Below are 15,574 nucleotides of genomic sequence, written 5' to 3'. Positions count from 1 at the left end.
GGATGGACTCTGGTCTGATCCAGCAGGCTAGTTCTTATGACCTCAATTCAGTCTTCGGTGCAACAGCCTCCAGCCAAACATTTTTGTGACATTTTCAGCATTTATACATCCAGGGTTGGGGGACCAAAAGGCACAACTGTACCAAACTGAAGTATAAATCATGTCAGCTGGGAGGTTCATTGTTTTGCAGTTAGTGCGCACCTAATCCATGACACAACTGCAGAATGCACACTGTCACACAGCCAAGATGCAGGTGATGCGCAGTTTGGGCATCAGCCTGAATGCAGCTGGAATGGGTATCAAGTTCAGAATATGAAAAAAGAATGCGATTGGATCTAGCCACTCTGCTCAGCTACTGGGGGGACCTTTCTCCAAGCACAAGGAAGTTTTTTCCAATACTTCTTGCGTCAGAAGAAGTCGCTGCCAATAGCTGACCGAAGCGGCAGAATCCAGCCCGTCATGACTAAGTCCTGAGGGAAGCTTTATGCTTTTATGTCCAGCTGCTAAGGAGAGCCCAAAAGCAGTCCACGTTTGCCAACTGATGGGCTGTGTCTGTGCCATCTGGAAACATTTATTCCTTAAACACAAATGTCTTGGTTGGCTGCTGCTATTTTTTTTTTTAAGTGTAGAGAGCAACTATCTGGATGAGCAATTGCCTGCTGTCTCTTCAATCAACGTCGAGTGTATGGAGCTAGAAAGAAAAGAAGACCTACCCCAGTTCTGTATCGGTAGCCCCACAATACCCCCAGCAGTTACGCTTCTCCTAAGGACCACATACACACAGCTTGAGGAGACCTGCATAGGGGAAGGATCTTGGCCCAGTGGTAGAACATCTACCTGGGGGCTGTGGGTTCAATCTCCAACATTTCCACAGGATCAAATAATAGGTGATGTGGAAGCCCTCTTCCTGAGATCTGAAGATCTGGAGAGAGTCCGAGTAGACAGTACAGACCTTGAGGGACTGATGGTCTGAATCAGTACATCTGCAGAACTTTGTCACTACCAATAAGAAATTTTTTCTCTCTTTCTCACAATACTAGAACCAGGGGGCATTCATTGAAAATGCTGGGGGGAAGAATTAGGACTAATAAAAGGAAACACTTCTTCACACAACGTGTGATTGGTGTTTGGAATATGCTGCCACAGGAGGTGGTGATGATGGCCACTAACCTGGATAGCTTTAAAAAGGGCTTGGACAGATTTATGGAGGAGAAGTCGATCTATGGCTACCAATCTTGATGCTCCTTGATCTCAGATTGCAAATGCCTTAGCAGACCAGGTGCTCAGGAGCAGCAGCAGCAGAAGGCCATTGCTTTCACATCCTGCATGTGAGCTCCCAAAGGCACCTGGTGGGCCACTGGGAGCAGCAGAGTGCTGGACTAGATGGGCTCTGGTCTGATCCAGCAGGCTAGTTCTTATGTTCTTATGATGCTACATCAGGACAGGGATATAAAGCAAGCTGTATGCTCCCAGACCCCATGCCCACTATAGGTGCCATAACTAGCATGGGGAACAGGAATTGACATGAGAACAAGATACTGCTCTGCACAAAAATTGAGTTTTCCCAGAGACTTTAGGTCTCCATCTTGTGGATCAAAGAAGGGGAGGCAGGAGGTTGGAAGTTGTACTCCCCCATGGCTGAAGGTGTCAACTGATTGAAACAATGGGGCCAGCTAAACCTCCATTTGTTCACCCTAAGGCAGGGGTCTTCAAACTACGGTCCTCCAGATGTTCATGGACTAAAATTCCCATCAACCCCTGCCAGCATGGCCAAGTGGGGCTCATGGGAATTGTAGTCTATGAACATCTGGAGGGCCATAGTTTGAAGACCCCTCCCCTAAGGTATTTAATCAGTGCTCCCAGCCAACCCATCTACCCCTCTTTCTCTTCCCCTGATCTGTTTTATTGTTTATGCAGAGTGGGAGAGAAATTTTAGGCTAATTCAGGATCGATGTGATTAATTGTTGTCGCCATCTTTCGAAATGGGAAGAGCAGGAGATTGCAATTTTATTGTTTTTATTTGCTTACTGTGTGTTATGGAATTTGTCTTGCATTATTATTATTATGTAGGTGAGCCACCCTGAGACTGGCTCCGGCTGGGAAAGGACAAGTCCAAGACATAAATAAATAAGCAATTAGTTATTCTAATTGTCACCCATCCTGGTCCTTAATCAGTATTCAGGAGGATAACCACGGCATTCTCTTGCATCTAGCCTGACAAGCCTCATCTATCTTTTGTCCAAACCCAGGAAAAGCAATCAATGTTTAGTCTCTGGCCTTCCTGCCAGCTTACCTCATGCTGCCTCAGGACCTATTTTTGACTATAAATATTTGTCCTGGGCTATTCATAGCGTGTGTGTCTTGGATCCACATCCAGGTGGGCTCCTTTTGCCTTTTGGCCGCTGCTATTGTTGGACCTCTCCTCTGCTGGACCAATAAATATAACCCACATCTGAAACTCTATCCAACTTCTTCCCTTTCTCTTTTAGTTAGCACTTGTGTATATATTTTCATAGCTTGGTTTTTGTTATGTTGTTAATAAAACTCTTCCTTTTGACAACTGCTTCTTTGCTAAAGAGATTCCACCAGGACAATCCAGTACACAATCAGCGGCGTATCGAGGGGAAATGTAGCCTAGTGCAAAATCTGACCCTTCTGCCTCCCCCCGGCTCATATGGGTGTCCGCCCTCCCCCACCACGACCAAACAACATTTTTTTGCACCAGGTCTTGAAGTCAGTGAATAGCCCCGGGGGGAGGAGGAGGGATGTGGGTGGGGGGTTTCCACCCACCCCCCACATGACTAAATGGTCGCAGCCCAGGGACATTTGACCCCATATGTCCCCCTGGGAGGTATACCCCTATATACAGTACATTACAAATCTTGAGTTGCCCCATCTCACTAAGCTCTGTGTCCAGAAGCTAATTCCTCCAACTAAAAGTAGAGACAGGGCATTTACCCACTTACCTTTGCTGCCCTTTGCTGCATGCTACTCTCAGCCTTGTGACATCTCTAATCTTGGCGGCATACGAGCGTCCACACCACCTGACATAGCGCGGAGTCATCAGAAGGCGCCGTTTTAGAGGCATGGGGATGCCGCATGCTGAGGGGAGCACAATAGCAGCAGCTTATCAGGGCAGCTCGCGTTATGCCATGCGCCCTGCGAATTCGGGGAGTGCCGGGGGACCTCGTGCTACTTGAGGAGAGTAGCGGGGGCTTAAGGTAAGTGGGGAAAGGGCCACAGTCTACTTTGGGTAACAAACTCTGCTTGCTTCAACATCTGGCATCACGGGGGCTCTTGCCCAGATTGTTGATAAAAGCAAGGGTTGGGGCCAGGGACAAGGCTCTGGGTTGTTGTTTTTTTTTGGGGGGGGGGGTAGTATTCAGAGGCTACTGCAAACGCCTCCTACATTATTGCGGCTACTGCTGCTTCCTCCTCACCCATCAAGAGCTGCTCGGCCTTCTCGGCTGTGGATCCTCTTCTAAGATTTCTACATCTTCGCCTTTTTAGTCCCAGCCACATTTTCATAAAACCAAGTCAAACACTGGGAGGAACTGTAGAGTTCCAGAGCAGACATACTCTGAGACCGCATTCCTCTTTGCACTCTGCACATAAGACCCAAACTAAAACTAAGCGCACAACTGCAACATTTTAATTCTAGACTTGATAGAACCTGGACCCTTTGTTCATTTGATTTATTAGCCACCTTTCTTAATTTAAGATGACCTCCAACATAGTTAAAACACGTATGAATAAAATACATTTTAAAAGCATTAAAAAAACCCAAAATTTAAAATCACCACTCAGGAATACTGCTAGACTTAACCAAACCCAGTCCTGAATAAAACAGGCTTCAGCTGCCTCCAAAAGATCAAACATGTGGCAGCCCAGGTTGTTCCATCATCTGGGGCTGATACTGAAAAGGGCCTTTCTCATATATTCATCAAACAAGCTTTTTTTTTTTAATTGAAGAGCCTCTCCCTGTTATCTTAATTCCCAGGCAGGAAAGTATGGGAGAAGATGGCCTTTTAGATACCTTGGTTCACAAGTGTCAAACTCGCAGCCCTTCAGATGTTATGGACTACAGTTCCCATCATCCCCTGCCAGCATGAAGCTGGCAGGGGATGATGGGAACCGTAGTCCATAACATCTGGAGGGCCGTGAGTTTGACACTATGCTTGGTCCCAAACCAACAAGTTGAACTGGGCTTGGCAGTGGTTTAGTAGCCAATGGAAACACTGTAATATTGGGATCGCGTGCTCTTGATCGCTACCCCCCATCTAGGGCAAAAACATGCTTCCCATGTCTAAACTAGTGTAACGAGGGTACAGTCATCTTATTATGTTAATTCATCAATGGGTAGCAGAAATGGAGCAGGATGAGAAAGGATATTGGCAGGGGAAGTGGGAGTCTGTTAGAACTTACATATCCCAGCATGATACTTCAAAGTGCTGACGCTGTGTTTGTGGGCTTTGAACGTTCGAACTCGCTCCCCAGTGTCGGCCAGCCAGCATTTCACTGTCCTGTCTGCACTCCCTGAATACAAGCGTCGATTCACAAGCTACAAGGGAAAGGGGAAGAAAGAGTACCTTAGTTAGGGGGTATCACTGGAAGTTGCTCTCCTCTTTGGTCACCTGTGCCGACTGGATTGTGTATTGAGTCTTCCTTCATGGCAGAGGGTTGGACCTGATGGCCCTTGGGGGTCTCTTCTAACTTTATGATTCTATGGTTTGTATTCTATAATTTCTACTTGGAAGCGGGGGGTGGGGTGGGGAGATACATTCAGTCCTCAAAACTTTGATAGTGGCACAGCCTTTAGAACAACAGTGCAGCCTTTTGATCTTATGTCCTCACGCAGCTGGTTCTTCAAATGGTCTCAACTGTCAAGGAAGAATAGATAAACGTTTCTTCCCATGGAGTAATCAGGAGTATATTTTTTTAAAAGCCCAGTGAAGCCACGTGCCTTTGCACCACTGAGCCTCCAGATGCATTTGTTGAGTGATCGATCTTCTGTGCCACCTTTTATTCTTATCCTGCACAAGGTGGTCTTTCCTGGTTCGAGGCTCTGCATTTCAGCCAGCCAATAGCTCAAGTTCACGCGCAGTGATCTCCACAGCAGGTGGTGGGATTCAAACCAGGGTCTCTACAGCCCAAGTCCTAAGGCTTTATCTGAGAAACTGTCAAGCCAAAAAGAATTCCTTATTTAAACAGCATTGCAAACCATGCAAAACAAAGTACTTATACCGTGTTTCCCCGAATATAAGACAGTGTCTTATATTAATTTTTGCTCCCAAAGATGTGCTATGTCTTATTTTCAGGGGATGTCTTATATTTCTGTATTCTGTTCGTCAGGCATGCTTCCAAACAAAAACTTTGCTACGTCTTACTTTTGGGGGATGCCTTATATTTCGCACTTCAGCAAAACCTCTACTACGTCTTATTTTCCGGGGAGGTCTTATATTCAGGGAAACAGGGTATATCACAGATCCACAGCCTCTGTGGATACTACAGTCTCATGGGAGCTGGCATAGTGCAATTGATAGAGTGCTGGACTTGAATTTGGGATACTTGGGTTCAGATGTCCACTCTGCCATGGAAACTTGCTGGGTAACTTTGGGCCAGTCACACACTTCTTGCCTAACCTACTTTACAGGGTTGTTGTGAGGATAAAATGGAGGAAAAGAGAATGATGCACCTACTTCGGGCTCCATGAAGACAAAATGTGGACTAAATGATGTAAATAATCAATAATATTGTGTCAACCTGTGAAAACTTTGTATGCTTTGTATGCCGGCAAGCAGTGCCTTGTTTTACAGGTTCTGTGCATTACTGAGAAGCGTTTTCAGTACTCTTAAGTACTCTCAAAACAAGCAATTTTGGGAGCTGATGGAGATAACGTATCCTTTGCTCTGGTCACCTTTTGGCATACAGGTGAATGCAGGATTCATTCAGGATCTCTGCAGTCTGTCTTGGAGATCAGTTGTAATTTCATGAGCGGTCCGGGCTCCACCTGACGGTTGGCAACTTTGCATAAACCAGGATAGAAGAACGCAATTCAATCCCGGCTGGAACAGACCTGAGCAGAGGCATTCGGTTCAGCTGCATCCATTGTGTTACCAAACTCAAGCTGCTATACATTCCGTTAGCAAAGTTTTGCAATTGCCAGTTCCTCCTGTTTATTGTTAGTCAGTGAAACCTTCTCTGGTGCATACAATTTTTTAAAAGCGTTCTTAATCATCAACCCATCAATTGGCTGTGCCTTCCCCCATCCCCTCCAGAGCCCCACTATTTTTTCTCCTTTTTGAAATGTTTCACGCAACCTCCCACAATGCTCATTTGGCTAATGGAATGGAAAAAACAACAGCAGCCTTAGGCTTAAGGTATCCTATATCGAGGGGCTCACATCCAGGGGCGTGACAAGGAAACCTCGGCTAGCTCTGTGCTTCCCTCCTGTCGAGATAAAATAAAAGGGGCAAATGGCTGCAAAGTATGCTTTTAATTTCTTCCGTCAGGCAGACAGCAACAGAAGGGGAGATTAATTTTCCGTGATTTCAGCAAGAAGAGTGGGACAGAAAGGGAAAGAGGGACTCCGTTTCCCTCCAACAGCTTTTCCAAACATACACAAGTCCCAACACTAGTTAGTTTTTGTTTTGTTTTGCTTTGAATGACCGGGGAAGACACAATTTCCAACTTTAATCTGTCTGCGGCTTGAAGAAGCGGCGATGGATTTGTTACTGTGGGTTTTCTGGCGGGCTTCGGAAAAGACTTTGTTCTCTCTGGCTGCAGAGGGAAGCACAGCCGATCACGGAAAGGAGAGAGGACGACCAGGCTCCTGCCTCCAGTGGCGAGTGTTCATGGTTCTCACGTAGGAGCCGGGGCAGCCCGATCCAGAACCCCCGCAGCGGGAGGCATTAGTGCTGTGGCAGTGCCCTGCAACCCCCAAGAGGGCTTCTTGGTGGCACGGGAGGGGAGGGCAAAAAAAAAAAAGCTTTCCTGCTGCCAAAAAGCCCTCCATTGGGCTCTATGGACTTCTGCCACCCAAAAGGGCTCTATGGACTTCTGCCACCCAAAAATCCAAGCCCCTGGCACCGGCATTCCGGCGGACAAAGGCTGGGCATAAGTTGACTAATATTGGCACCACCCCTGGCCACGCCTCCAGAATGCCCCTGAGACGTCAGCAGGGCTTCGTTCCTTAATTGTGATCTGCATCCAGCCAGATGCACTGGCTAACAGGCTAGCTGCCGCTACCGTGTTTCCCTGAAAATAAGACAGTGTCTTATATTAATTTTTGCTCCCAAAAATGCACTATGTCTTATTTTCAGGGGATGTCTTATTTTTCCGCTCCACAGCTGCATGCTCTGGTGTTCTGTTCGACGGGCATGCTTCCAAACAAAAACTTTGCTACATCTTACTTTCGGGGGATGCCTTATATTTCGCACTTCAGCAAAACCTCTACTACGTCTTATTTTCAGGGGACGTCTTATATTCAGGGAAACAGGGTAGCTACACCAACTCCAGCTTCCAGACCGTATTCAAGAGCAGCCCCAGGTAAAGAGAATGGCAGTAGTCCAATTGAAAGGTGACCCACCGAAGTCCATCCACTCCCCAAACCCCACTCTCCTCTGACTGCAACCCAAAAATCACACTTATCCCTCCTGCCCTCAAATTTTTCAATGCCAAAGTCACCTCAAGATTGCTTTACGGAGTCCCAATTTGGATTCAAGCTATTAACTACTCCTTGAATTCTCTTCAATCCAAATTTTTTCACAAGATAACTGGACTCCCAAATTGCATGCCCTATGCAGCTCTTTGTCCGGAGTTAGGTCAAAACTCCTTGGAATCAGCCGCTTGGCTGAGGACTTTTAGATTCTGGCTGCGAATTCATTTTCTCTCGGACTGTAATTCTCTGGTCCACCGTCTGCTCTCTGACACCCATTCCAACCCCTGGTTTTCCATAATTGAAGAAAAAATGGCCTCTATTGGACTGTCAATTGGATTCGCACTTTGCGCTTTGTCCTATTCAGAGCCCTATAGCGATTTGAAAGGTCCAACTATTGGATAGAGAGTTCTCTACCCTAATCACCGCAGAAAATGAAGCGTGCCCCCCCTGTATTTTTCTCTCCCCATTTGTGGGCCACTTAGCTTACCTTCATTGCTTAATAAAAGCCTGTTCAAAGGAGAGCCACTTAACGCTCGCCATGGGTTTAATGTTATACCTTCTGCCTTGTTACATGGCAGATTTAATAAACAAGAAAAGGCCAAAAGATTATTGCCATGCTTGATGGCTCGAGTTGAATCTCTGGCCCACCAATTACTACACTGTCTCAGATTCAAGGAAATCAGATCCAAGTATGTGAATCTTACTCCTTTACATTTACCCCATCTCCCCGATTTAATTAGATTACACTACTTGTTAGACAACCCTGATTCCTCTCTCTGTGTATTAATTTGAAGCGAGACTTTATCCACCAAAATTACTAAGCGTAGTGAATTTCCTTCGACCTGTATTGTATATGCTTTTTAATCCATTTTTTTAAATTATTGTTGTACTGTTGTCTATGCCAATAAAGGCTTGCTTCGCTTCAAAAAATCACACACGAGCCCAGCACTGACATACACTCCTATACCACTTCTTGGAAGAGAGGGTTAGTCACTGAAGGGTATGCTGAGGTAGCCTTCTGGCTAGACTGCTGTAACTTGTTTTATAGGGGACTTTCCTTGGAGGCAATTTGGAAGCATCGACTAATCCAGTTTGCAGCACTTCAGTCTCCCCAGAAAGCAGACTTCTGGTGCTAGCTGAGGGAGTGTATAATACCACATTTGGTATTAGCTTCATTGGTTCCCTTCAGGTTAACCTCAAGATACGGGGTAGTTTTACAACCTGGACCCAGGATACTCAATGAAGCACCTCTACCGCTATGAACTTTAAAATCAAATACTAAGACTCTTCTGGTCATGCTATTGCCTAGCTACTGTAGAGAAGGGTTGTTGTTTTTTCTGTAGCAGCCCCCAGACTGTGGAATTTGTTGGCTCCTGAAGTTTTCCAGATTTGAGATGTTGGCATTTCTAGGCTTATTTTTCCACACAGACTTTTTGTTCTTAATGTATCTCGGTTTTACATGATTCCATTGGCAGCAGTACAAGGTTCCTCATCTCTGATTCTGTTATTCTTGTGTAGCATTTTGTTAGTTTTAATTATCACTCCCCACCCTCAGAGTGTTGCGCCGAAAGGCAGGGTACGAAACTGACGAATAGATGAAAGTAACAACAATTCTCTCTGCTTATCTGCAAACCAGAAGACTGGCCGGAACCTTGGCCTGGTGCAGGACACCTGATACTCGTCTAGAGAAATTATCTTCCTCTGCAAGCATTTGGGTGGTCTCTTCTTTTCTGATTACACAAGGCTGGGGGTGGAGGAGATTGGTCTGGCATGGGTAGGGCTGCTTTAATTAGAAATCGCCTTTCCCCAGGAGCAATGCTCACCCGTTTCTCAATGTCTCGGACACCACAAAGGTAACATGAAGTCAGGCCTCGTTCACATTCTCCACCATCTCATCCACGTGCCTGTAGACCAGGGGTCTTCAAACTATGGCCCTCCAGATGTTCATAGACTACAATTCCCATGAGCCCTACCATTTGGCCATGCTGGCAGGGGCTGATGGGAATTGCAGTCCATGAACATCTGGAGGGCCATAGTTTGAAGACCCCTGCTGTAGACTCACTCTCTCAAGCCAGTGTTTTATATGCCAGATCAGGCTATTAATCAAGCCCCCATGCGTTCTACTGTGACTGAAGCCCAGACAGGGGCTTTCCTAGGAGATAGTACATAAAGTGATCATGCCCAGCCTCCCACCTTGAGACAAGGGCCTTCACGGCTCCTGGCCCATTAGCCTGGTGGAACACTCCAGCTGTCAGACCCCTGCAGGGATCTTGGGTAGGGTTCCACAGGGCCTGTGAGACTCAAGAGTTGTTCCTTGAGACCGGGCCTTTGGAGGGACCAATAGCTAGAAGGAGTGCCCCCCCCCCCTCTTTTGGCTCTTTAAATTTGGGCCCTTTCTCATCTATTAGGACTTGCCGTTCCTCCCTCTTGGGGAGGTTTTTAAATATGGGGTTTTGTGGGACGCCTCTTACTGTTCTTATTGCTGTTTTTAAAGGTTTTAGCAATTATATTTAAAACTGTACTGAGATTTTATGTTGTACACCGCCACGAGCCCCTTGGGGATGGGGCGGTATAAAAATCTAAATAATAAATAATAAATAAATAAATAAATAAATCATTTTCATGTTGTTGATTGAACTGCGATTTGCTGCATGCAAACCATTGAACACTGTGTAGTGGCCCTCCCCGCCCAATTTCAGGGGAATAATGGAGTGTTCCAAGAAACCCAGAACTATTGACCGGCATGCCCTGCATATATGCAGGCATCCCTTTCTCTGGTGGGTAGCGTGGTGGCCAAGTTTGCAGATGATACCAAATTATGTAGGGTGGTTAGGAACCACAAAAGGTTAATTTCATGGACCTTGATAAGTGGGTGAGTGGGCTCAAGTATGGAAATACAGTTCAATGTAGCAAAATGTAAAGAGTGATACCCGCATTAGGAGCCAAAAAATCAAACTTCATGCGCTACAGGGTCAGTGCTATCAGTCTGAACCAGAAGGGATTTAGGCGTCTTAGTTAGTAGTTCCATGAGAATGTCAACTCAGTATAGCAGCTAGCAAAAGGCAAACTCTATGCACAGGAGGATCATTAGAAAGGAATTGATAATAAAAATGCAAGATTGTCGTACTCTTATATAAAACAGCAGTGGATGCGACTGCACTTAAGATTACACTGTGTCCAGTTCTGATTAAGCGCATCTCAAAAAGGATATTGAGGAGATAGAAAAAGTGCAGAAGGGCAACAAGGATGATTGAGGGACTGGAGCACCTTCCCTATGAGGGAGAGGCTGGCGTTTGGGACTCTGCTAGTTTGGAGAGGGTGGCTGAGGGGGGGGATATGATTGAAGTCTAAAAATTATACATGGGGTAGAAAATGTTGACAAGAGAATTTTCTCTCTTTCTCCACAATACTAGAACCAGGGGCATTCATTAGAAATACTGGGGGGGGAAGAATTGGGACTAATAAAACACTTCTTCATAGCGTGTGGTTAGTGTTTTGGAATATGCCACCACAGGAGGTGGTGATGGCCACTAACCTGGATAGCTTTAAAAGGGAGCTTGGACAGATTTATGGAGGGAGAAGTCGATCTATGGCTGTCTGATCCCTCTTTGATCTGAGATTGCAAGTACCTTTACAGTCAAGTGCTTTCGGGAGCAACAGCCCATGAAGACCCTTACTCACCTCTGCATTAGGCTCCCAAAGGCACCTGGTGGGCCACTGCGAGTAGCAGAGAGCTGGACTAGATGGACTCTGGTCTGATCCAGCTGGCTTGTTCTTATGTTCTTATGTTCTTATGCTTCTCTGTACCAGCAGTAAAGAAACCGGGAACAAAGCTGCTCAACAGACCCTTCTGCCCACAGAGCACGGGAATGTGCTCCAACAGCAGAACACTATTTGACTGCTCTTTGGGTTGGAATTGTTCCAATCTTCTCATACGGGTCAGTCACTTAGGCTCGGCTTTAGCCAGGCTCTGACTAACAGAAGAACTCATGCCCCATTTCCAGGCCCGGCCCAATTCTCCAGGAATTTTTCAACCCAGAGTTGGCGATCCCCTGCTTACCTCCGGTGCAAATAGCCTTCGCCTGACACAAGGGGTCAGAGTAAAGTTGCACCCTTAGCAGATTAGATTTGCAAACTCTGAACCCCTGCCACGATGACTTGAAAAGTTGTGGGCATGGAAGGCTATTGCAAGAAGTTTTGAATTTGCAATAATCACATCTTGTTTACTTGACCACTGTACAAAACAGATATTTCACACTGACCCTAGATATCACTGCTGCGCCCTTTTTTTAGATATGTTTTCCAAATAGGAATTAAATATATTATATATTTGTACCTTCCTTAATACCCTAACACTGAGAGAGATCCATGATGAGAACAGAAACCCTTTTGATTGGGACCCAGCTAATGAACAGAATTAATAACTGGAACCTCTCTCTGTGCATCTCTATCAGTTCCAATGAATTTGTGTCTTTTTCTAATTCACAGAATAAATGCATGGGGAATGCACATTCTGGAAATAACCCGTCTAATCATTATGCATTATTCTGGTCATAGAGTTGGATTTTGCGTTTCGAAACTCTTATCTACATTAATTAAAAAAACTGGACTCAAATCATCTACCTCCTTCCTTCCAACCCACGCCCCTTCCAAAATTAACACGACAGCAAAACATTTCTCAGCAGAATACAATAAATTAAAATGGCATTGATGCATTTAACGGTTCTCAGTTCTGCCCGCCAGCAACTCAGCTAGTCACAGCTTGCCAGCAACACAGATTTATGCCCACAGATAATGCAATCGCAACGCTGCTTTCTGTCCCATCCGCAGCCCATTAAGCGATGGCATTTCTGCAGCTCTTGCCCACAGGGATGTCCATTAGGGGGAAAGCGTGTCTGACTCCTTCAGGCATCCGATTAAACTGGAACTGGACTTAAGGCATTTTAATGCCCTCAGGAAGCGAAAGTCAGTCCCGCTTCAAATGCTGCTCATTCTGAACCTGATAACAACTTTTCTCCCAATTAAAGGTCTTTGTATAAACACACTGTACCTGGTAGCTACCGGGTTGGAAGCTACCAATTTTCCGCTGACCTAAGAAGAAGAAGAGTTTGGATTTATGACCTGCTCTTCTTGGCAGTAAGGAGTCTCAAAGCGGCTTACAACCTCCTTCCCTTCCTCTCCTGCAACAGACACTTTCTGAGGAAGGTGGGGCTGAGAAATAAGTAAAAATTATTTATTTATTTTAAATCTGTACGGCCAATCAAATCTTCAGTGGCTAATCAACAGCCTTGCTGGGCATAAAGAAGAAGAAGAAAAAGAAGAAGAAGAGTTTGGATTTATATCCCCCCTTTCTCTCCTACAGGAGACTCAAAGGGGCTTACAATCTCCTTGCCCTTCCCCCCTCACAACAAACACCCTGTGAGGTAGGTGGGGCTGAGAGAGCTCCGAGAAGCTGTGACTAGCCCAAGGTCACCCAGCTGGCGTGTGTGGGAGTGTACAGGCTAATCTGAATTCCCCAGATAAGCCTCCACAGCTCAGCCAGCAGAGTTGGGAATCAAACCCGGTTCCTCCAGATTAGATACACGAGCTCTTAACCTCCTACGCCACTGCTGCTCCATAAACCCCTCTTGGCTGTATTAACTTTCTAAAAACATTTGCGGGTGTCAGGAAAAGCGTTGGCAGGTGCCATGGGGACCACATTGAGGGCCCCTGACCTATTCTAAGTAGGGCATGGGGGGAGAGTATCTATTTCCATCAGGGAAAAGCAGGCACGATCCAACCCAGCATCTCTCAACAAGGGAAATAAACTACGGTGCAATCCTATGGAGTCTACGCCCACTGACTCCACTCTATGCCCGCTGGCTACAAGAGGCTTCAATTGGAGTCACTGCATAGAATTTTGCTGACAGTGGTTTTCCCATCCAGACCATCCACAGAAATGCCTGTATTGAACTCAATTGGACCATTGGTCTATCAAGGTCAGTATTGTGTACTCAAGACTGGCAGTGGCTCTCCAGTGTCTCAGGCAGAGGTCTTTCACATCCACTCCTGCCCAGTCCTTTTAACTGGAGCTGCCAGGAACTGAACCTGGGGCCTTGATACAAAGCAGATGCTCCACAATAGAGCCACAGCTCCCCAACCAGTCCATCACGGCTTCATGTGGGCCTCATTTATTTTACCTCATCCCACCAAATGCCTTGTTAGGACCTTCTCCCTTGGAATAAACGGTCTCTTTCTCTCTCTTACCTCCAGGCAGATGATGGCTCCTTGATGCTCTTTGAATACTCTCAGCTGCTCACCGGTGACAATGTTCCACGTTCGAATGGTGTAATCAGTGCTACCCGAAAAGAGTTCCCTGTTCGGAGGGTCAAGTATAAGACATAAGATGGCCCCAGTGTGTCCCAGCAGAGTCTGGTGGCAACGCCCGCTGGACACCCACCAGACTTTGACAGTACAGTCTGTGCTTCCCGTCACCAAGAAGCCTTTGCTTAGTTTCTCTTCCTCCGACTCTTCCCCTTCGGAATCCCCCAGAAGGTCCCTGGAGGAGTAGAGGGCCAAGGTCAAGACACAGTTCCGGTGACCCCGGAACTCCTGGATTGGCTTCTCTTTGTCCATGCTCCAGCACCGTGCTGTCCTGTCATAAGAGCCACTGAAGAGATAGTCCTTGGCAACGAGGATCCTGTTGAAGAGAAGAAGCAAGTTGGGGGTCAGAGGTCCTTCTCATTCTTAGTAAACTATTGGAAGTTAGAAGACACTCAGTGAGCATCCCCAACAAGAGTTGCTGATTTGAATGCATGAAGATCCCTAATACCGTATCAGGCCCATCTAGGCCAGGGTTCCTCAACCTGATGCCCATGAGCACCACGGTGCCTACCAATATCTCCCATGGCCTTTTGCAGAAAAAGGCAAGGCTCCTGAAAGAACTGCTTGTCATTAGCTCTGTCACCCAAATGAACAGACTTTCTACTGCAATAGCACATGTAGCTACTACAAGAGGAGGACTGGTAAACTCCGGAGCTTCCCTTAGTCAGCGCATGGCTCCATTTCCCCTTCTGGCTTCCCTTCTCTTTATTTCCCCCTTTTCTTTTTCCCTCCTCTCCCCTTGAGATTTCCTTCATTTCTTTTTAATCCCCTCCGGAGATTCTTCTGCAAAGCAAGGAATGTATTGTACTTGGCTCTGCCTTCTGCAGCAGCCATTCGGGGATGCATTCATCATAGTCTCTCAAAATTCCAAAAGTGCCTGAAAGCTCAAAATGTTCGGAGACATCAGCCTAGTTTAATATGGTCTACTCTGACTAGGAGCAACTCTCCTGGGAAGGCAGGGATTGGCTGTCCCAGCATTTGCTGTCAGAGACCTTTCGACTAGATACAGACAGATTTAACACATAATCTTCTATTTGTGAAGCAGGAGCCCAACCCCTGAGCCAGCACACCCCTCTAAAGGGGCAGCATTTATGTTGGCCTACTCAGGATCTGCACTCAGGGCCATTCAAACCCCAAGCAAGAATCAGGCCTCCAAACCAACCAGCTGGATCCTGGAAGTTTCACAGCACAAAGCCTGCACGCAAGTCAGCTCCACATTCAACCCCCCCTGAGGCAGCTATATTTACTGTGTTTAGATATTTATACTCCCCTTCCCCACAATGGGGACTCAAAGCAACTTACAACATCATTCACCCCTCTACCATTTCAACCCAGCAACCACTAATAAGGGATCTGGACAGTGGTGGGATCCAAAAATTTTAGCAACAGGTTCCCATGGTGGTGGGATTCAAACTGTGGCGTAGCGCCATTGGGGCTGGGCGGGGCACAACGTGGGCATGGCTGGGCATTCCGGGGGCGGGGCATTCCTGGGCAGGGCTGTGGCAAGGATGCAGCCGTTGCGCCGGTCCTTGGGCGGGAAACGAATGCACG

General features: G+C 46.5%; 1 protein-coding gene across 2 annotated transcripts in view; it reads right to left on the bottom strand.

The window, feature by feature from the left end:
- Window positions 1–15,574, bottom strand: part of WDR86 (WD repeat domain 86) — a 35,517-nt gene that overhangs the window by 7,267 nt on the left and 12,676 nt on the right. For both annotated transcript variants that reach the window (XM_048511624.1, XM_048511623.1), the window contains exons 5-6: window positions 13,907–14,339; window positions 4,426–4,561 (exon numbers count right to left, since the gene is read on the bottom strand). In XM_048511624.1, coding sequence (XP_048367581.1) covers window positions 4,426–4,561; window positions 13,907–14,339 — 569 coding nt within the window. The remainder of the gene's footprint in view (window positions 1–4,425; window positions 4,562–13,906; window positions 14,340–15,574) is intronic.

Source organism: Sphaerodactylus townsendi, linkage group LG11 (assembly GCF_021028975.2).
Source record: "Sphaerodactylus townsendi isolate TG3544 linkage group LG11, MPM_Stown_v2.3, whole genome shotgun sequence".
Taxonomy (NCBI): Eukaryota; Metazoa; Chordata; class Lepidosauria; order Squamata; family Sphaerodactylidae; genus Sphaerodactylus; species Sphaerodactylus townsendi.
This window is presented reverse-complemented; position numbering and strand designations above follow the sequence as displayed.